Raw genomic sequence first — 23,864 nt, forward strand, 5'->3', positions numbered from 1 at the left:
GAAATGAGGGAAAAAGAAAAGAAAGGGGAAGGAAAGTGGTCATGAAATTGAATTTATCTGTATCACATGAATAAAATATTACTCTGTAATAAAAGATTCATCAAAAAGAAAATCTTATAAAAAAGATAGATAATATCAAAGAGAAACATGCCTTTTGGACTATCTTAAAAAAGGATAAGAGTTTACAATTAATTATAGTTGAAAGAAATGATTTTATATTTCCCCAAAAATAAAAAATAAAAAAAATAACTCAAAACCCAATCCTAGATTATTTTCAACAACTCTTTTATCTCTATCTGCCGTAGCACCAATAGTTACAATTTAGTACATGAACCCTTTGAGCTTTTTTTCCTTTTAACTGATGAACTAAAATGTAAAAATTGAAAAAAAAAAAAAGAAAAGAAAGAAAGGCCAAAACATTGAATACACCAATAAATGAAAGACATTCACCAATAATGATCAACTGTACTAGTACTATATAACTATTTAATATTAATACTAATTATACAAATTAGAGAAAAAAAAAAAAAAAAAAACGAAGAGAAATTTAGGGAGATTCAAATTAATACCAATCTCTTTCTCAAGTTCTCTCCATTAATCTGTTGGTGTTACATAATTTCAAACCCAGTTCCCCATCTCATTTCATTTCCAAGCTTCTGTAATCCAATACAACACCATTCAACCCCAAGAAATCATAACCAGTAGCACTGCTATCACTACTACTACTACCAACACTATCATTTCTGCAGCTGCACTCCTTACTATTCTGCACACCCAAGCTGCAAGAAAAACATATAGTAACCCTCCCACCGCTCTTCAATGGCTCACTCTGGTTGTGGCTAGGAGGGCTAATTCTAAGCTCAAGGTTCAAGTCTGGACACTTTTCTTGAACTGGGATTTTTGTGTCTTTCCCACTAAACCCACTGGTGCTTTTTTCTTCTTCTTTCACAGCAGCAAAAGATATTGTGGTTGCTTCAACCTGAGCTGCTGCCGCAGCAGCCTCATTCATTGGCCTGTGAGTTGCGGGGTCTATCCCTCTGTTCAAGAGCTTTCTTCTTATATGAGTATTCCAATAGTTCTTTATCTCATTATCAGTTCTCCCTGGTAATCTCCCAGCTATCAAAGACCACCTATGGCAAAAATTCAAGAAACCCCATTAATGTTTGAAAGATATTAACAACTTACAACGCTAAGAATTAACATGGTTTGACCTAACAGCCTAAGTCCACAACAAAAAGTGTTGTGAAAGCGGAAGCTTTGATACCAGTTTGTTGTGACAGTAGAAGCTTTCGCTTTCACAATTAGCACCCAACGTCCATGGCAGAAAGTGTTTTGAAAGCAGAAACTTTGATACCAGTTTGTTGTGACAGAAGAAAGATTCAACTTTCACAATAGGAAAGCCTAAGGGAGTGTGTTGGACTTACTTGTTCCCAAGAAGGCTATGGAGTTTGATGATGAGTTCGTCTTCTTCTTCAGTGAAGTTGCCACGCTTGAGGTCAGGACGGAGATAGTTGATCCAACGGAGTCTGCAACTTTTGCCACATCTTAAAAGGCCAGCAGCTTTAGGTAGTGAGCGCCAACACCCTTCACCATGAGCTCTGATATAAGCAATAAGACGATCATCTTCTTCTTTAGTCCATGCTCCTTTGTTTGTGTGAGCTTTCTCACAACAAGGAGACCTTCCCATTGAGTTGGAATTACAAGTAGAAGTAGTTGTAGTAGTTGTGGTTGTTGCTGTTGCTAATGCTATAGCAGTATATAACTCTCCCTTTGGAATGATTTTTTGTTTTGTTTAGAAGGGGTGGAAATGAAGGACATGGTTTATTTTATTTGCGTTGCTGGAACATTAAGGCCGGCCCTTGTGAGAACTTTTTTAGTATGGTTTTATAGGCTTTTGACTCTAAGAGAGAGAGAGAGAGAGAGAGAGAGAGAGAGAGAAGAGGGAAGTGACTCTAATTGCTTCTAGATGTGAGTTGGTGAGACAGGTTAGAGGGACTGGCCGGTGGCGTCTCTCTTGATGATAATAGCATCAATCATACAATAAGTTAAAGGAACATTAACTATGGGCAACCTTCAGGTAGGTGTAAAGTAAGGTATATTAAAGTATGGGAAAGACAAGGTGTGATCTCTGCCTTTAACTTTTTCTCTCTGTCTAAACTCTGCACAACTTTAGCCGAATTATCTTCTAATTATTTTGCTAATCTCTTAAAAAACTTCTCCAATTCACTAGACAACATATATATGTACCAGAATACATGTACAGCTTAGATTTTTTTATCATGTTGTTGGAACTAACTAACAGCCATTAGGGATTTTGTTGAAATTAAAGGTACATCCCATCTTTTTGGACCAATTACCCCTTTCCTCTTTCATTCTTAATAGGCCCTACTTAGCTGTTTATTAATAAGATTGCACATTCTTGATAACTCGTGACTCATTAGTAAGCATAGAGATTAATTAACATTTTTTTTTTTAAATTTCTTAACTCTTTTAATTTTTTATACTGTCTAGATGCTCCTAATGCTTAATAGTGAGTTGTTTGCAGATTTTTTTTGTCCTTGGCCAGTATGACTGTCTGTACTTTAAAATTTTATGGGCATGTTCATGGTATAGTAAGGATATAAATATATATATATATATATATATGTGGTTTATAAAAATTTTGTTGGTTAGTTGTGGTGGGGATTTTGGAAAAAATTGTAAAAGTGGTTCTGCTATATTTGTGCACAAATGTATAGGGATGGTAGTTGTGGTTCTTTATTCTATTGGTACATTATCATGCATGAGAGAGAGTGAGAGAGAAAGGGAGGGGCTTCTAGAAGAGTTGGAGGTTGGGTAAAAGGGGCAGGAGGATGATGAAAGAAAAGGGAAGAATAGGAAAAGATAATGAGTGTGGTTGTGGTTGTATGTGGGCTTTGGTTCACCTTCCACTTTTTCTTTTTATTTGCCCCCAACCTTGTAGTACAAGTTTAGACCACAAGGGAAGGTTTAGGGATGAGGAGGTTGATTCATCTTTTTGTTGTTATCTCAATCCCTCCCAATTTGATATTGTTTGTTACCCACCACCACACATGGACTCTCTCTCTCTCTCTCTCTCTCTCTCTCTCATCATGAAAATCAAGTGGATGGTAAGAGCTTTTATGGGCTGAGGTTGTTTTCCAAGAGAGAGAGATAGAGAGAGTTGTCCACTTGTGTAGTTATTTGGGTGTGTATTTCACCTACCTTTTTTCACCCTTTCTGACTGTCGTAGCACCACTGAGTTCAACTTTGGCCTCACTTTGATGTTGAACTATTTAGAAATTTATGATCTTACACTCCCCCACTGGCCACAAAGTACTCATCTTTTATCACTTTATCCCTATATATTCAAAACTATCTATGATGCTACAAAAGAAATAAAAAATAAAAAATAAAAAAAAGAAGAAGAAAGCAAAAATTCTTCCAAATTTTTGATGTTAAAACTTTATGTTTAATGAAGGATTAATCATATAACTAAGCACATTAAGCAAGTGGGCATCTTGTACTCTCCTGTTTCAATCAGACGGTACCTATCGTCGCAATCAGTTAGGTCAATTTAATGCTAGTTGTTAGCACAATGGTCTCTATCCTAACCAGTCTTCCCTACAAAATGCACAAAGACAATCCAGAAGAAGAAAATCAAAGTCTGAAAAATATATATTAATAATAAGGGAATGAAAATTATAATTACATGGCTTGTCAAAGGAACTTGAGAGGGTATGGCTAAAGATAGAACAATAATCTGAATGTACGGTGACAAACAGCGCGGCAAGAAAATATGAATGTCATGTGCTTAGGTATTTGAACAGGACTTGTGGGGCTGTCCTAAAAACCCTTATACCTACCTCTTTGGCCTGCCCTCCACATGTGGGGGCTCAAAAACTATTGCTCTAACTCTCTTTCAACGACCAAACATTATGGATACAGCTTGAAAATTTGGCACCCTATAAGTCTAACCCATTATTTACTTGCTCTCCCTATTCAGATCTTTCCAGCATCATTCCCTTGTTTTTCAGGTCTTCAATTTCTGCCAAGCAAACAAGGTCTAAGTACAGTTAGAATTGGAGTTAAAGTAGCACAGGTATTGTTTGCTCAGATTGATTATAGGCCTATTAGATGACAGTAATGATGTGATAAAGACTGTTGAATTTTCCTTTTTTTGATGAGTTGGTAGAAAACATCAAGTGTGCCCTTTTTTTTTTCCAACCCAATTCAAAATATAATTACTAGAACTAACAAGATCCTACCACACTCCACCAAGAATGTAGGCACTATTAGGCACTTGTTCACATATCCACAAAGTTCATATCAGGCAAAAGTTAGGTACAATTCCTTAAATTCAACTGTGCTTGCGTTAATGAATGCGGCACAAAAGGTGTTACCTTCTTCCAAGGTCATTAAATTTATTAAGTGATTGAATTTAATTGCAAAACTTATGCAACCACACCACCAGAAGAACTATACCTAGATTTTTTTTTTTTTGCTGAATAAACCATACCTTGATTTTATCCTTATAATAGTTTTCCCATAAATGATAAAACTAATTGTTTGTTACAATCCTTGTACATATATGAGTACAGGCATAGCAAACTGTCTTTTCTTGCTCAAACCCCACATGCATGCAGGTATGAATTGCTACAACTTACAAGACTCTACTGACCAATATAATTTTGTAAGCATTCACAGAGAACAGACTTCTTATAATCAATATGAGAAAGAAAACAATTCAAGAGGAAGCGAACAAGAGTATCTAACTAAATATAAAAATTCATATGTCGCCTCCATTTATATTTAATTCAAATTGGTCTGAAAGTTCACTGTATCTTTCCACTAGTTCATAAAGTGGCCAAGCTTTTAGTAAGGCCCCGGCCCATGTTATTAGTAGAGATAAGTACAATAACTATTGCAGCAGTTGGGTTGCAAAAATGAACTCAAAGCCACTGATTCATAGGGATGATATTTGTGACATTTGAGAGAGATCAACTAAGCCATGCTCACTTCATTTTTTTACGAATTTCATAGAAGTAGCTCAACACCACCACAGCAGCAGCGACTGCAACTCCAACAGCACTTTGAACCAGTACGGTGCTATCCTTTGCAATTACCTTGGAACCAGAGGACCTTGGAGTAAACCCTAGCTCTGAGAGTTTCTTATGTGATTCTGCATAATCTCTAAAGAATGCATCCTCATCCTGACATGGATCAAATTTTAAAAATAAAAATAAAAAATTCAAAGGACATAAGAAATAAAGTTGCAATGATAGCTTAGTTAAAAGAAAGCACAGAAGCTAGCACCATTAGTCACTTAAACATTTGCATATATCAAACTATGAACTATTTGATTTACACATGGTTTGAATGTCTCAGCCTTATGAGGTGCTGATTGTAGTATAGTAGCTGCCAATGAGCCATGTTTAACCCATTTGATTTATAGGATTAGATCAGGGTGAGTTCAGTTAATACAAAGAAAAAATTTATTATTTAAAATACAATCCAATACCAAACTGTGAATCCCATAAAACGAGAAACACTCATATGTATCTAAAACGTGTACCTTTCAAGAAAAAATTAATTAGACTAGGACCAGTACATGCCTGCCATAGCAGAGAGTATTGCTCCATACCCAACAAGTGGTACAAGGTTGGTTACAATAAAATAAGGTAAGGTGCGCGTTTAATTTGTAACCCCACTTGAATCAACCAAAATTCAAGCAGGTTGGCAGGCCAGAATTTGGAGTTTGCCGTCTCTACTAGCACATGGATGAGCTATACTTAATTACTCCAAAGACATGGAATCACCTTGTATAATGCCAAACTCTAAACCATAAAGTATAAAGCTAGGCAACAATTTTGTATTGGGCATTTGGCTGAAATAGGCCCATGTTACCTTTGCATACAGTTCAACATAAGGACGGAACTCAGGATCATCCAATAAAGCCTTATCAGTTGGAAGTTGTAACAGCCCCTCTGATTCTCCATTCAAAAGTTCCCTGGTATCAAGAGTAACTATGAATGGGTGCTGAAAATCAAAGGCTCGCAACAATGTCTATAAGAAGGTAGAGACAAAACAAATTGCAAGCCCTAGTTTAAGTCTTACACAAAGTATGAGTTATCAAACTTCAGAGGTTCTTTGGTCCAAGGGCCATCAAAACCTGATCTCTCTGCATGTGCCCTTCCCTGTAACAACAGAGCATATAAATGGGGTGTAAATGTGTTCCTATTACAAAAGAAAACCATGTAAAGATGAAAAAGTGAAGAAAGAATTACCAGAGTGTGGCCTCCTGACAATGCAACAATATCCTTGTCAGACAGACCCATCCGATAAAAGATGTCCCTGAGATGAGGTGCACCTACCACAAAATTCACAGGGAAAAGTTTACTCCATAGTGCGGTTTGTGTAACCAAACTAAATCATACACAGAAGCACTACACATGAAACACTTCTCGTAAGGTTTCCGCCATAACAATGGCAGCTCACAACTTAACAAAGCAAAAATGTGAAAATTATAACCTCACAATCAAAATATGCATCATGTAGCTTTTTAGAATTAAAAATAAATAAATAAATAAAAAGAAGAAAGACTAGTGCAAAAGAAGGAAAAACAAAGTTGTGCTGTAACAGGGAAAACAGGAGGAAAGAGAATAAAATATTTAACTTAAAGACCATTAAGCATTGGAATGGCAATCAAAAGAATCCTAAAGCTCTCCTCTCTGTTCCCAATATACTCAACCAAATGCAGCACAACAAATGAACAAAATTCCTAGATATAGCATATAAAGTTAGTAGAACCATATGATCTGGTCTAACCAAAAAACTCCAAAACCTTCATATTCAAACTGTTTAGAAGTTATAAGTCACTAAAGACGCATAAAGAAAACAAGACAATCATAAGTTTTTCTTCATATAAATGCTTTGTTTATTTAGAAGTTAATAAGTACTAAGCATCGGACTACCTTGTTTAGCATTTGGGAGTCGCCCTTCCTTAGGAGAAACAATTGAATCCTAAGAAAAAGGAAAAACAGTAAATGACAAGGAATAATAATGGTAATAAGCTATATTCTAAAAATATGCCACGATAGCATACCCTTCTGCCAGGAACAAAGTCAATGGTTGGACCTCCAGTGACCTCAACTGCAACAACACCAGCAAGCTGAAAACACAAGTGATTGATCACGAGTCAGTTTACTCTTGACACTTACAAACCTCAAATCAGTTATGATTTATCAAAGCAACATGTTTCTTGCTCCTCTTGTTCTAGCCTCTTGTTTGATATCTTCATCACATAAACCACACTATGTCAAACCCTATGATTTTCGAACAGATCGAGGAATTCATAAATTAGGCACAAGGACTTTTTCAAAACCATAATCACCTGGTATAGGTCGGCATATGTAATCTTTGGATGTCTAGACTTCACCTCCTCTGACATCAGAAAGAGAACACCCGTCAAATAAAAAGTAAAAATCCAATTTAAGATCAATCTTCCAAGACAACTTTCAATACAAATTTAACAGTAAGGGCCACATTGAGATTTTTTTCCGAAATTGCCAAATTATTTATTCTAAAGTCTTTACATATATATTTTTTAGCTTGCAACAAGTGGGGGTGCGGGATTCAAACACAGATTTCTCCCCAAGAGAGCCAAGCAATGCCCCAGTCACAAGTCTCTTGGCAAATTTCATGTTTATGTTATACATGCACAATCATTCAAAGTTCTACTATGTGAATTCTATACAATTCATTATAAGTAAATTATAAAATCCCCACAATTCCTATAATATCCCCATAACATCGAATGAAACCAATTCCATTCAGATTTGTTCAACAAAATTTATTTCTTCGCATGCTGTAGTCTTAATTACCTTTACAAAATAGACACATATTTAGAAAGTTTTTGCAGTAACCACTCAACCTTGTTTAAACTCAAGCTCATTACTAACACCTTCATTACAAACTTTGCTTGCTATAAGAAGAACCATCACTAGAAGATGAGGAAACCCCAACTTCTTATAAATTGGACACCCCTCCTATAAAGAGCCTATTTGCCATCAGCCTTTTCTTCCAGCTTTTAACATATTTACTTACGTACAACTTTTGAAAGCCTACTTTTTCTAAGTAGAGCTATACTTTAATCAGATTTCACTATGAAAAACATTAGGCACCAAACATCCAATCCAAGCCTTACAGAGTGCTGTCACATATAATTCTTAACTGGCAACACAGTACTTACTTTTTAACACTGCTTCCTATTAATCCATCAATACATACATGCATCTCTAAGTGGAAAACTCACAGAAGAAGCATTAAATCGAAAATCTTACCACACCAATCAATGGCTTTCTTTAAGCCATTGTTAGAACCATGTTTATACTCTTCCTCACTCCTGATCGACCCATTCGGTCCACCTGTTTTTGTGTTCACATCATACGTGCCTGCATCATGCCACCTACAAAGAAACCAAAATTAGAACTAAAATTAAAAATCCATATAACAAATAAAGAAAATCTTACAAAATGCAAATATTTGCATAAAAGTACAAACAATTAAAGGCAACACACAAAAGAATTATATCATTTACTTCACATACTATATAATAAAAGTAGCTATTAACACTAACACATTAAAATTACTAACAAAGGAATTATATCATTTACTTCATATACTATATAATAAAAGTAGCTATTAACACTAACACATTAAAATTACTAACAAAATTTGCTCTAAGTGAAACTTAATTAAAAAAAATCAGGAAATTTAAAATACTACTCAGATTAAAACTAAATACTAAAATTTCCATTACTTTTAAACAATGATAAATTATAATTTTTTAGTCAATAAAAAATAGGACACGCACACTGTTTTTCATGGCGTAACTTGAAATAATTTTTTTTTTTTTTTAATTCCCTGTATATTATTCAATTTCAATTATAGTATTGACTTATTTTTATTACTAATTTAGATATAATTTTATATTAATCCAAACATCGCACAAGCATAATGACATGAATTAACTGTTCGTTTAATCTAATCGCTGAGAAAAACACATAAACTGCGTTTGACTGCTGAGAAAACAAAACACACACACACACACAAACGATAATCAAAATTTACATATTCCATTTTTTTCTTTTCTTTTCTCGCAGTTTCTCGAGAAACAAACAAGTATAGTAATACAGAGAAAGAGAGAGAGATTACGCTAAGCGGAGCATTATAGGAGCGCAGTTTCTGGAGGCGATGAGCGCACGGAGATCGCGACGAGCCTTATCGACCTCCTTCAGGTACTCTGTGTCAACCACGGGTAACGCCATCGCAGCTCTCTCACTCTCTCAGAGTCTCAGACTAAATTTAGCTTTTCAAAGACAAAAAATGGAAATGAAAATACTCATCAGATACACAAATATTGTTTATATTTATAGTCACAAATAACGTTTTGGGATAGGAACGAAACCCAAGGTGCAGAGTCGTTTTTCGATTTTTCACCCAAGTCAAGACAAGAGAGGCCAATGAACAATATCATGTCCCTTTTTTTTTTTTTTTTTTTAATAAATTATATAAAGATACTCATAAGAAAGAAACAAAACAATAGCTAAATAATAAACAATATTTTTAATTTTGTCTAAAATTCAATTAAGTATGATATTAGAGTTTCTGATTTATTGATTTTAATCTTATAACTTTCATTTGTTTTCGATGTAGTCTTTTCTATACTTCCAAAATGACGTCGTTTTTAGGATGCTTAGGTTCCGTTTGGTAAGGGTGTTTGAACAATGAAAACTGCTCTTTAAACACCACAACACATATTTTCACACTTTTTCATCTATACGTATTTCTATTAAACTTAAACAACTTTACTAGAAATCTCTTACCAAACGAGCCCATATTGACATGTTGTGTTGGAATTAGACGAAACGATTGTATTGAATAAAAGTAAAAGTTATATGATTGAAATTAATAAATCAAAAAGTTATAAAATTTGATTGAATTTTAGACAAAATTAAAAGGTCAAATTTATAATTTAACCCAAAAAAAGAGATCACTAAGCAATCAATAAAATGGTAGAAAATAGTGGAAGTTGACCTAAGATTAGGTGGCGATTTCCATGTTTCAAGATTCAAGATAAGATAATGAGAGATGAAATGCCGTTTTGTTTTGGCCAAATTTGCAAAAAAAATTGTTTCGGTTAATTAATTGGTATGAGTCACTCCTAAATTCTAATCCATTCTAGTTTGTTCCATCCGTTTTAATTAATTAGATACCGTTTATTGCTGAAAACTGAAAATATCGTAGCAAAATTTAAATATATGAATAGTATTGTGTGACCTAATTTTAAAATTGTTTTACTAAAAAAAATACTTACGAGTCCTATAAATAATATGAGACCCACTAAAAAATGCTGGACGTAACGTTTCAACTCTATCCAATCTTCACTAAATTCTAGCTGGGTATAGTGAGTTTGGCCCGTGTGTAGCTCTTGCTCTTTTTTTTTTTCTTTGAATATAAAATTTTGACTTTGACTGTCTGATTTAACTTTATGGATGTGACAAATTTAAGAAATGTGACTGTCTGATTTATCTCTTGACGTTATATTTGAAAATTGGTTTGCTTCTTGATTCATCCTAAATTAATGGACTCCTTATTATGTAATAGGTATTATAAAACTCCTTATTAGATTATCAATATATATAAATATATATATATATATATATATATAAAACTCCTTATTATGTAATTGTAATATTTAAAAATGTGTATTATTCAGTGTTAGAATGGATAATTTAATATGTTATAAAAGTATGTGATGATTTGTTAGGTACATTTATAAAACCATGTAATTGAATATATTGTTTCTAAAAAAAAAAAAATTAATTGAATATATTATAAAATTATGTGTACGATGAAATGGTACACTGAAATAGACCAATATAAAAATAGTTCTAAAGGACAAAATGGAATGGAATTAACAACTTTGAGATATGGTGTTTTTTTCCTAGAGTTGTAACTAAACTCAGATGCAAAGATATAAATTGTAATGGCAAAATACAAATAACTGCAATAATAAGTTCAAATCCGGAGTTAAAGAGACCATAGGACAATGAACAGCATTGTATTTTTCTTTTGGTTTTATGAGTTCATGTACAAGACTGGACTAAGATTTAATAAGGGTAGCTGTCAATGTGGAGGTTCTTGGTGAATGACCTGAGGTCACATAAACAATGGCTCTAGTTAGCTAGTCTACAAAAGCATTTGCATCCTTGACAGTGAAATCAAAGTCTACTTCAGCATTTGTTTCCAGTTCCATAATCATGTTTCTTATACTCCTGTTGCAATCCAATAATCAACCAGCTTATACTCCTCCTCTTCTCCTTCTTTCTTTCCTTCTCAGCCTCTACAGTTTCTCTGATGAGCTTCAGAATACAAAAGAAAAACAGTCATTTTGGGATAAGCTAAACAAGTAGTCAAGAAAAAGAAAAAAAAAAAAAAAAAAAGCAGTATCAAGCTAATTCCTTGATTTCCATAATTTATTAACTCCAAAGACGTAAGCCTTAGCAACATGTATTGACAATGGTTTCAATAAATATTCCTTAAAATTTAAAAATAACAACATATGCTTCATTTTCTAAACATGCATTCCCTCTTAAGCAATATTCCTTATTCAGTTTTTTTCCTGTCACATCTGAATGATATTTCTGCAGTCAACTAAATAGTTTCCAAAATTTTTTAAGCATAACCGTCTCCTGATTTAGGAGTAGTTACTATTACTTCAAATTCAAGAAGATCAACTATACAACTTTCTGCCATTATTCATGCTATGAATAAAAAAAATTATAAAAGCATAGAGTTCATGGTAATATTTAAAATTGAGAATTCTATCTTTAATTGTTACATTATGCTACTACTCTTAAAGTTTTGTCTAATTAGGGCTGCTCATCCATGTTTTACCAGCGAAATTTCTTATAAATGTCACCTAGATTCTCATCTGTTATTGTTCTTTTTTCTGCTTACAACAAGTGGGGAGGGAGCATTCGAAGCCAAGTTCTCCCATGAAAATGACCCGATAGTGTCATTGAACCACAAGGCTTTGGTCTCATTAATTATTCCATAAAAAATATAAGCAATTACACACACAATATTATTATTATTATATTTTATCCTGCCACCTCCTTATGCAAGACAAAAGCCACATTTAGCATCACTTTGATATCAATGACATTGCTGTAAATAAAGAATAAAATAAATTAGAAAATATGACATTTGAACTACCATTACAGGTTATTATGATGACTAGAATGCTTATAAACTCAATACCCAAATAAATAAATTTATATTTAATTGATCCAACATCTCTAGCTAATAAGCATCCTTAATATTATTATGCCTTATGAGGACTCGAACCTTCACAATTTTGAATCTTGTGTGTCTACCATTTCACCACCAAGACATTTTGAAAGTAAATCCTATTCCATGAAGCACAAATTGAAATTCCTTCCTAAGTTTCCAAGAAATTAAATCATTAATAACGGTCCCAAACAAACACCCTTTTAGGACTTTAAAGCTTCAAAATTAGAACCATCAAGTAACAGCTGCAACTGCGAGCTAAAAAGGTAAATTCCTTTAAAGCAGCAGTTAAAGGCATCAGCAGCTAGCTGGGTTTTGGATCTTAGATAATATATACATATAGCCACCTGATAAATAACCTAAAAAGCACATTTCTTTCGTAATCATCTATTTTAGGAAAATTAAAATAACTGTCAAATCAGTTAGTTACTTTTTCATTTTTCAATAAAAAAGTTTCCTAAAATAGTATACTAATAGATGCCCTTAGTTGAACCATAAATTTAAACAAAAAGAATATCATAGTTGAACCATAAATTTAAACAAAAATACTTCAAAAAATATTATTTTGAGTTAAAAGAAACTAGTTTCTCAAAAAAAAAAAAAAAAAAAGAGTTAAAAGAAACTAACTTTAACTTAGATATATGACTATGTATATTCAAGTAAAGTTGTAATCTAAATTTTAGTTCTATATATTCCTTTTAAGAGAAATAGATAAATTGATATTATTTGGTGTGTGGCTTTATAGGAGATTAGTTTACAAAAATTAAAGTCTCAAACTATTAGAGGAGATTAGTAGTCATCATTGATGATCAATCATGAAATATTTTAGGATTTTAATTAGGTTAAATTTCGATTGATCGCCTATTTTGGAATTTGCGTTAGAAATGAAAAAGAAAAAGAAAAATTTTAACTAAACTACAAAATACTTACAATGTGATAATAACTGTAATCGATAAATTTCAACAATTTAATTTATAAATAAAAAAAGGTGCTCAATTTTTTAAAAAGTATTATATTTTTATAAAAATTTGGATCTTTTACGATAAGAATGGAGCCTTTCTTTTAATTTTACTAAGGAATATTTTTTTGGTTGTGGGCCTTAGGCCTAGGCCTAAGTTGCCTAGACCTTGGGCCTGCCCGGTGGACTAGAGCAATATAGACCCCCAATGGTAAATAATTATACACATCATCACAAACCTTATCCATGAGTGACACATGGATATTGGCAAAACAAGGAAGGCTTGGAACCAAGGGCTTCAGAGTGATACGTGGAGCAGCAAATACCTGCAAATCCACCACCTGAAATCATTGAGACTAAACAGTGTAAAGAAGCAGTAAAACTCTCTCTCTCTCTCTCTCTCTCTCTCTCTCACACACACACACACACACACAAGTAATAGAAATTCTTCCTTGCACAGTAGACTAAACCAATCACCTGGACAGTTGCTTTCAAACCGAATGCTTTAACAGCAACAGTGACATTGGGATTTCCAGCCCATTTTATGGATGGTTCCATAATCAACACCTTCTCATCAGTTAAATAAACTTTCATTCCTGACATTACAAAATTTGATGAAAAGAATTAGAAAAGAGTTCTAGAAATTCAGAGTACAAAATAAACAATGAAGATATACAACTAATCGATCAAATATATATACAGAAAAAAAAAAAGGGGGACTTCAAAGGTGCTCCTGATATATAAAAGCACTGTGGATCTTATGGTAAATGCTGGTAGAGAGTGGGAAAACTAAGTTGGGTTACATAAAAGGTTGTAAACAAGGCGAGATGAACACATCAAAAAACTTTTTTTTTTAAGAAACAACACATCAACAAAGAACAAACTAGAATACATGTTTAAGTTTTGTTCATTTTCTTGTTTTCTTGTTGAACAAACTCAAACTTGATTAACTTATTCTTTTCCAATATATAGTAAACACTACAACTAGAAAATTTTACCCCTTTACAAATATATGTTAATAATTAATAACTAAATTATAGCTGAAACTAAATTACTTGAGTTAATTAGATAGAATGATTTTAGTTTATAAATTCAATAAAATTAGATTCACCAACCTTGTATTGTTAAAAATTATATATAATAACTAAGAAATTGACTATTTATATTATCAATAAATCACAAATAATAATTTGATATTTTATGAACTTGTTTACAAACTTAGACGGTCCACTATCAAGTCTGTAAACAACAACAAGCCCTAATCCCAAATTTTTTAGGTCAGTTATGGATTTTCAACAAATTAATTAGGGTTGACCACATATATTATTTTCCTCCATTTTATTTTATCTTAAGTCTTACACAATTCACTATCAAGTTTTTTTTTAGTAATTCAATAGTTGAGAGAGAGGATTTAAACCCTGGATATCTTTGTTAGAGACACTAGGAGGAGCCAACCAATTAAGCCAATTAAGCTAAGAGCCAAGCAAATTAAGCTAAAAGAATCTTGGCCACTATCAAGTCTATACAAGAACATTTTTATACATGTATAAATATAAACATATAATTTTATATATGTATTTAAATCGAGTATCATACTTGCTAGATTGTTCACAAAAACATCATCATATTTGAGTTTTGCTCACTTAATAGTTGAGCCTCAATTTGGGATTGATCTTGCCTCGTTTGCTAAATAAACTAACATAAAAAAAAACTTTTTCCCCAAGAGCCCAATCTATTAATAAACAACTTATTTCATTTACAACAAAGTAATACCAGATTCTTGAAGCCAAAAAAATCTCTAACAAATATAAAATATAAGATCAGAATATCCATCAACCATGTAAATAGGAAATTATAACGAAAAAGAAACATACTGCAAACAACCAGGAGCGAGAGACTTTTTTTTTTTTTTTTCAACTATTAGCATTTTATTTCACAAACTGAAGATAGAACAAAACAGTATACTAAACTTTCCATTTACTTTGTCGTTTTTGGTCTCTTTATTTTTATCAAATCATGCATGTGATTTATTTTTAAATCACGTTAATTTCTTTTATTGAATAGCCACGTCAAGATTTATTGAATTATTAAGTATTAATTTAAAGTCCATGATGGAGTTCCTTAAGTGCACTACAGTCTAAGTTCTAATCTCATGCACAGGTGAATTAAGGTCTGTCCCAATTGCTTGCTAGAAAATTTCCAGTAACCTCAAAGGGTGACAAATCACATTCATAAACTTCCATCCTTATCCATATACCATAAACTTCCTAAAAAGGAAAGAGAAGAATCCATCAGCCCTTTTAGAGGCACAAAGCCTTAAAAATATCCTCTCCCATTGTTTCGACCATGGCATAACCCTCCTCTTCCGAATCCCATACCACCAACATTACACTAGTCCTTCCCTCAACAAAACAAAAAGCCTCACAATAAACCTTCCATTGCATCACCCCCAAAAACTATATAAAAATCTTTCATTTTTCCCTTTACACTTACAAGAACAACAATCGGGTAGAGTATCTTCAGAAACCTCTTCAAATTTTCGTACTGTTTAGAGAGTGAACAATTTATTGTATATTTTACCTATCTACTTTTTCAAATACAATTCTAATAGACTATCTATTCTTTTTCTATTCCATTTAAATATTATTTTTTCATTATTTCTTTAATATTTCTTTATTCTCTTTTCAATCTTCCTTTGTTATCATTCCTAACATCTATATTTTTAAATTCCCAACAACTATATATTAGGATTAGTGCCTTTAAATCCTATTGTATGATACTATGCATGATATTATGTATGACTTAATGTTGCGATTAATAAAGTTGTTTTATTATTATCTAAAATAATGGTAACATGAATATTTGAACATTATCATATAGTCCGTGAGATACATAGTATGTGATTTATGTAATTTAGTCACAGAAGATATAAGTCACAAGTTCTTTGAAAACTCAGAATTTTAGTTCGTAGTCGGTGATGAAATTGGGCATTTTATCTGTGAAAATTATAACATACCAACTAAGATAATTTATCTTCATCATAAAAGTGGAGACTTCTAGTTGATATATTGATATGTTTTAAGAATTAAGACATATTGAATTGAATCGCGTTGTGATATTTATTATTCTCCTAACAACTGTCAAATGAATAATAAATCTCACGACTTTTATTTACATCAACTCTTAATCCTGAGAGAATAATGGACCTAATCATGAAATGTAGATTGCTTTGATATATCTGAAGTGAGATCTAAAGTTACGGTCAAAACCTCAGTATGTTGGACAGCTACATTTAGTGTTGATGGAACATATATTCTCAAAATGGAATTCATAATCTCTTAAAAGAGATATAAAATATTCACTTGAGATTTGTTTAATAAGTTTAGTTATTTAAAATGTTAGGCTTAACTACTTTAGTAAGGAATTGCTAAAGTATATATTTATGAAATTGGATTTCATAAATATATGATAAATAACTTAAAAGATTAAATCGGATACTCAAGGATTAAGATGCAGTAATCTTCAAAGTGGCAGTCAACCTACATGACTTTGTATTATTACGAATATTTTATGAAGGGAGTTGTATGTATAATAAAGTTTTGAGATATAATTTATTAATAAAACCTAGAGTGCAATTATATTTATATAGTGATATTAAATATAATTAATAGTAATTTTGGACTTGTCAAAAGTTGACAGAAAAGCCCAAGACCCATTGGAGTTAGAATCTTATTTGTTCTCTTTTGGTCCCACTCCAAGCCACATACTAAAGCCCAATTGGAATGGCCCAAAAGGTTAACCCAATTAGATAATCAGTTATAAGGAGAGAAACATACAGAATTTTGTAAAATAGAATGAAATGGTTTGTATGTGATCGTGTGGGACACTCTCTTATTCTCCCTTGAACACACACATTTAAACTAATTGAGAAACCACACTTTTTTGGGCATCAAGTGGAATTAGAGTGAAGATTAAAAGTGTTTTCAAGTACTTCTAATTTTTATTTTTGAATTTCATCGCATTAAGGTACACTCTCTTATTCTTATATTCTGAAATTTACATGGTATATGTTATCAATTGTAAATGAAGTAGATCCGTTAATTTTCTGCTACGTGTGTTTTGTATGCAATACAAACATGTATTTTTCCAACACTATATTGTTTAAATCTTCCAACAATAATATTTTTTTTTAATTTTCCAATGATATTTTTTAACAAATCTTGTGGAGCACCTATGGCAGCGATATAGTGAGTTGTAGGATCATCTAATTTTTCATCTCCAAAAAAAAAAAAGATTATCTAATTTTAATGAGAAGTGCTATGTTCATAATATTTTTACAACAAATCATATGTGGTAAGTTGTTACTGTTTTTAATTTGAACACACTAATGAAATTATTTTTTTTCTTACTAGTATTAGCTAATAAGTAATAACAACCTACCACTTAAAATTTATTGTAAAAATATTGTAGTTACATTTCTCAATTTTAATTTCTTATTCTTTATTTTATTTTTCCCTCGTCTCTTTATTGTTTTTCTTTTTTTGAAATAAAAGATAAAAATTTTACTGATAAAAGAGAAATACATGAGTCAACAGTAAAGAACCCTTGAATAACGTTATACTCAAGGGGAGGACAAAACTGGATTAAAACCAGTAAAGATGCAGATATACAAGGCCGTGGCCATACAACATGTGCAGAACAAAAACATGCCATTCAGTATAAGCATTGCACTATCAAAACACATTCAATTACTTGTTTGAGTAGCTATCAAGCGTTGATACTCCCGCAGGAATCCAAGTGCTCCATCAAGAATGACTTGGGATGAGTTTGGATATGTTCAAAATAATATTTATTTCGAGCATTCCAAATCTCTCAAGCCATCACCGCCCATCGTTCAAGCTCTTGTTGAGAAAGTTTGTCCATCAACCACCTAAATAGCATGAAAATATCTTGAGCATCATTTGAACATTTGTGAAGCTTTCGTCTTTGCTGCCCATACATTTAGTGCAAAAGGACATTCCCAAAGCAAGTAGGCAGCGGACTCCAAGTGTTGGCAACAGAATTCATATCTTGGATCAATATTAATCTTTTGGCGATGAAGATTATCCCAAGTCGGCAAAACATTTGAACACGCCCTCCATACAAACATCTGCACTTTAGGCGGTACATTTAAGCTCCACAACTTCCTCCAAATTTTACATTCTGCCACCAAACCAGAGTGTTCAACCCGTTGCTGCTGCCCCATACGAAGTGTAACCTGGTATGCTGTTTTAACAGAGAAACTTTGAGACCTGTTTTCCTTCCAAACCAATATATCTCGTGAGGACAGCCTTGACAGTGGCATCTGCAGAATTTCCATGCGTGTCTTATTTTTCTTTCAATAAATATCTTCCAAGATTAAAAAAAAAAAAAAAAAAAAAACTAATAACTCACTTATGACTTATCTATCTTTCCTTGGTCTTTTATGTTTCTTTTACTAATTTCATATAAGATAGGTTATTGCATTGGTCTGGTTTGAAAGTGTGGTTTAGTGTGGTTTTTGGTCCATTTTTATCACTGCACTGGTTTGGCCAAAACCATCACCACATTATACCTCAGTTCTGTAGTCACATATGCAATGCGGTGTGATTTTATTCCATGTATTGTTGTGCAGTTGGTCGTTGTTGGGCTGGAACATTTTTGGGCTAGTTTGCCCTAGCACAAAGCTGGATTTTCCTTTAATTTTGGGTCAAATTTTAAAATACTAGTTTAGCCTCAAAAAAAATTTTAAATACTAGATTGGTTTTTTCTTTTCTTTTCTTTTTTGGTTGATTAAAAATAGCCCAACAAGTTTTGTGTGAAACGGCTTATCTTTTATATTTAAAGCATCAAGATTAAGTGAGCAATCTCCTCCAAAAATAAATAAAGATTAAGTGAGCAACACCTAGTTCATATAATATATGTTTAATATAAAATAAAACATACGCAAAAATTACACACAATGACAAATCTTGAAATGAGACATTTAAGTTTCTTAAATTATGCAGTAATAGTTCATTTAATTGTTGTTTATGTAGTAATATATATCCTTTCTTTTTATATGAGAATATATATCCTATAACTTCATATTCAAAAGGTTATAATCATATCTTCTGTAACAGAGATGAGGTTTTTGCAATCTCAAAATTGACCTAATCGGACCTTTGATTCCCATTTCAATGAGCTTAAGCTGATACATTAGCTTCTTCCATACACGCCTGCTAAGCTCTTCACTAGGAGGCTTAAGAAATTTCACTCATAATTTTTTTTTTTTTTTTTTTTTTGAGAAAGCATTCATAATTACTTGGTTATAAGAAAGAACATTTATAGTGATTATTTCATAGTTTACGAACTTCGGAAATAAAAAGCAGCAATCTCAAGTCTAAAACCACAAAGACTATTAAACTTCTTTATCACGGAATAAATACAGTAATATCAAATATCAAACTTGCCACTTCATCTAATACTGAAATGAATCCATATTTCTATATAATTTTATGAAGGGCATGACCATAAAAACTTCACGAAACTTGATTTCCGTGATGAGGACCTAGTTTAGTCATCAAGATTCATTCTAGAATATGTTTTTAACAATCCAGTAGCCTATATTAAGAAGGGTAAAACTTAGTTACATTTGATTCCTCAGTTATATTAAAATTCAGAGTTATATCAAAATTCAAATATATAATTGTATTGAATTTAATTGTCCTTAAAAAAATTAATTAAAAAAAAAACCACGATTTTTTTCTTCAATTGATCAAATACGACAATGTGTTCAAATCTAATTAGGGAAACCTAATATAATGCCCCACTAAGAAATAAGAAAATAAAAGCATTCTTTGAGAGTACTATGGGTCTGTTTGGATAGAACTTATTTTGCTGAAACTGAAAACTGAAAACTTAAAACACTGTCGCAAAATAATTTTTAAATGTGTGAATAGTGCCGTGGGACCCATTTTTAATGAAAAAGTTGATAAAAAGTGTAATTTGTGGGTCCCGTACACTGTTCACGGGACCCACAGAACTAATAAAAACACTGAAAAGTCAACAATTGCCGGCTACTGTTCACATGAACAGTAGCCGTTGTTCCCTAAATAAGTGCGCAGCAGCTGGGAAAAAAAAAAAAAGTGAAGGAACGTAAACGCAAACGCAAAAAGTTGGATCCAAACCCAGCCTATAAATAGAATTAAAAACGTGAACTTGTAATCATGGAAACACAAACATAAACTGACCACTAAATAAAGATAGCTTCTAGTTTTTTTTTTTTTTTTTTTTGGAGAAACCATCTTATAATTCATTTCATCGTAGCTTCACATCACTAGATAACTTTTTAGCACCACCAATTTGGATGCTTTTAGTATCCACTTACCTACCCCACATTCATAATCTGTAAGAAGTTGAGCAGTAAAGCCTCTATGACTACGTTAAGAAAATATTATCATTTAGGACTGTTAAAATTGCAGGGCATACTGCAGGGCATATTGCAAGACAGAGTGGCATGAGACAAGGTACAAGTGTGATGGCTAGTACAGTTGTTGCTGAGGTGAAGGGCATTAACCAAGCCACGAGGGTTGTAAGGAGTGCAGCACTAGCTGATAGGCAGTGCAGGGACCAAGCCACACAGGATGCATCAATATCTGACCAGAGTAGCACTGAAGTCTGGGAAGCAATTGAAGCAGTTCCACATCACGAGTTCTTCATTCAAGAGCACTGAGGATTTGAGTCCCGTGATTCTAGGAAGTAGTTAGTCGCAATTGACACGTGTATAATTCTAGAAGTTTAGCTAACTGACTTTGGCGCCACATTTGAAAGTTAGTTATGCTCACTGTGTATATAAACAGAGCACTGTGTATTTTATTCATTAACTTCGTGTATTCTCTTTTGATCAATGAAATTCTCTCTATTCTATTTAGATTTCTCTCAGATTTTTTCATGGTATCAGAGCGGCTAGCACAGTTTACACTGATTTCCTAGCTTTTAGTTTGGTTCCAGAAGATTTTCTTTCGTTCCAAACAGAAATTTTTCTCAAGAAAATTTCCTCGTTTTTTCTTTTGCTGAGAAATCGTTCGAGAATTTCTTTCTGTTTCTTCTTTTCATTGAAGTTTCTTTTGTTGTTCAAGCTTTGAAGATCATTCATGGCTTCTGTTGAAGGAAATGATCACTCTGATTCAACACAACCTCAATCCACGCGACCAGTCTCAAGTTCTAATACACAGACCAATTCACCCAATCCTTTTCTGCTAAGAGCAAGTGAGAATCCAGGTAATATCTTGGTCACACAGCCATTGTTGGGAATGAGGAACTATCAATCTTGGTCTAGGGCTATGGTTCTAGCACTCACTGCCAAGAAGAAGATAGGCTTCGTAAATGGAAAGATTGAGAAACCTGAAGATGATTCTCCATTGTATGAAGATTGGGAAAGCTGTAACACAATGGTGCTTTCTTGGTTGATCAATTCAATGCATTTTGATGTGTCAAGTGGCATTATGTATTGTGAGACTGCGAGGGAGATGTGGCTTGAGTTGCAACGTGTGTTTTCTCAAGGAAATGGACCAAAGATTTATAACCTTCAACAAGAAATTTCACAGATAACTCAGAGTCAATTGTCAGTGACTGAGTATTACTCTAAGTTCAAGAAACTTTGGGATCAACTACTTCATTATGAACCCTTGCCAGCATGTACTTGTGGTGCGATGAAGACACTCAGCATTGCTCATGAGAAATCCTATGTGATGAGGTTTCTAATGGGGCTCAATGAGAATTTTGAGACTGTGAGGAGTCACATTCTCATGCTTGAGCCATTTCCACCAATGAGCAAGGTGTATTCCTTGATTCTTCAAGAGGAGGCACATAAAGGAATTGGTCATGGTAATGGTTCTGCCTACATTCCTAAACCTGATTCAGTGGCAATGTATGCTAATGCCAAAGGGAATCCTGGTAACAAGGCTGGACCTAAGAAGGAAAGACCCTTGTGCACCCACTGTAACATGCTTGGACACACTGTGGACAAATGTTACAAACTCCATGGCTATCCACCAGGTTATAAGCAAAAGGGGAAGTTCAATGTTAATCAGGTTTCCTTTCCACAAGGAATTGATGCAGAGAATACATCTGCTCAATGTCCTATTACTAAGGCACAGTGTGAGCAGCTCCTTGCTCTTTTCAAACCAGGCTTTGATCAAGGTCAAAAACATCATGCTGCATCTGTCAGTACAAATGGAAGTGTCTCTGGTTTGACTACTGAAGCTCATGGTGTGCCTGCTGCAACTGGTGTGCCTCTCTCATCAGCCCTTAACAATTCCAACTTCATTGACACTATGTCAGGTACTGCTTCCAGCCTTTCTTTCAAACCTACTTTGCAGCACTCTATATTCTCTGCTAAAATAGTTGATAAAGAGTGTTTTCATACCACTGATTGGGTCATAGACACAGGTGCCACTGACCATATGGTACATTCAGTCACTTGCTTTACTTCTATCACCACTGTCTTAAATACTCATGTTAATTTGCCAAATGGTGAGATAGCTTTAGTCACACACATTGGTACTGTGAGGATCTCAGACAAATTTACTCTTTACAATGTGTTATGTGTCCCATCATTCAGTTTTAACCTCATCTCTGTCAGTCAGTTGGCCAAATCTATTTCTTGTTGTCTTATCTTCTTTGGGACATTGTGCTTTATCCAGGACCTTGCTCATTGGAGCACACTTGGTCTGGGTAAGGAATGCAATGGGCTCTACCTGCTGGAAAGGAGCAACTCCACTTCACTATCTGCTTCCATTTCTGCTGCTTCCTTTTCTGCTGCATTACCTTCTGTTCTTAACACTCATGTATGGCATTCTAGATTAGGACATCTGTCTAATGCCAAATTAGTTTCAATTAGGAATAATGGTGAACCACTTTGTACTTCAGTTGAGGATCTTACTTGTGAAATCTGCCCACTTGCAAAACAAAAACGTTTACCCTTCAATAAAAGTTCTCAAATTTCTGCTTCCTGTTTTGATTTGATACATTGTGACTTATGGGGTCCCTTTTCAGTGTCTACCATTGATAATTGCAAATATTTCTTGACTATTGTGGATGATTGCTCAAGGTGTACTTGGGTTTATCTCTTAAAACATAAGTCTCAAACCCAATCTGTTTTAGAAGGTTTTTGTACCATGGTAGAAACTCAATTTTCTAAAAAGATCAAGACCATTAGGTCTGACAATGGTACATAATTTTTCATGAGGGATTTCTTTGCTAAGCAAGGCATTTGTCATCAATTGAGCTATGTTGAAACCCCTCAACAAAATGGTGTTGTTGAGAGGAAACATCAACACATCTTAAATGTGGCTAGAGCTCTCATGTTTCAATCACACCTGCCTTTACACCTATGGGGACATGCTGTTCTTGCAGCCGTTTACTTGATAAATAGAACTCCATCTTCAGTTTTATCCAATCAAACTCCTTTTGAAACTTTGTTTGGTTCTCCACCCTCCTATTCACATTTGAGAGTCTTTGGCTGCTTGTGTTTTGCTTCTACCCTTTCTAA

The 23,864-nt window shown here is 33.3% G+C and overlaps 2 protein-coding genes across 2 annotated transcripts; both read right to left on the minus strand.

Annotated features, from left to right (window-relative positions):
- Positions 1-554: 554 nt before the first annotated feature.
- LOC115969206 (myb-related protein 308) lies at positions 555-1,993 on the minus strand. Its single transcript, XM_031088805.1, has 2 exons — positions 1,425-1,993; positions 555-1,130 (listed from the first exon to the last, which is right to left on the minus strand). The coding sequence occupies exons 1-2, from the start codon at positions 1,685-1,687 to the stop codon at positions 638-640; spliced, it is 756 nt and encodes a 251-aa protein (XP_030944665.1). The 5' UTR covers positions 1,688-1,993; the 3' UTR covers positions 555-637.
- Positions 1,994-4,769: 2,776 nt separating this feature from the next.
- LOC115968592 (L-ascorbate peroxidase 3) lies at positions 4,770-9,505 on the minus strand. Its single transcript, XM_031088017.1, has 9 exons — positions 9,214-9,505; positions 8,340-8,464; positions 7,391-7,440; positions 7,103-7,168; positions 6,972-7,020; positions 6,285-6,367; positions 6,115-6,194; positions 5,905-6,007; positions 4,770-5,210 (listed from the first exon to the last, which is right to left on the minus strand). The coding sequence occupies exons 1-9, from the start codon at positions 9,324-9,326 to the stop codon at positions 5,013-5,015; spliced, it is 867 nt and encodes a 288-aa protein (XP_030943877.1). The 5' UTR covers positions 9,327-9,505; the 3' UTR covers positions 4,770-5,012.
- Between the last annotated feature and the right edge of the window lie 14,359 nt (positions 9,506-23,864).

Source organism: Quercus lobata, chromosome 11 (genome assembly GCF_001633185.2).
Source record: "Quercus lobata isolate SW786 chromosome 11, ValleyOak3.0 Primary Assembly, whole genome shotgun sequence".
Taxonomy (NCBI): domain Eukaryota; kingdom Viridiplantae; phylum Streptophyta; class Magnoliopsida; order Fagales; family Fagaceae; genus Quercus; species Quercus lobata.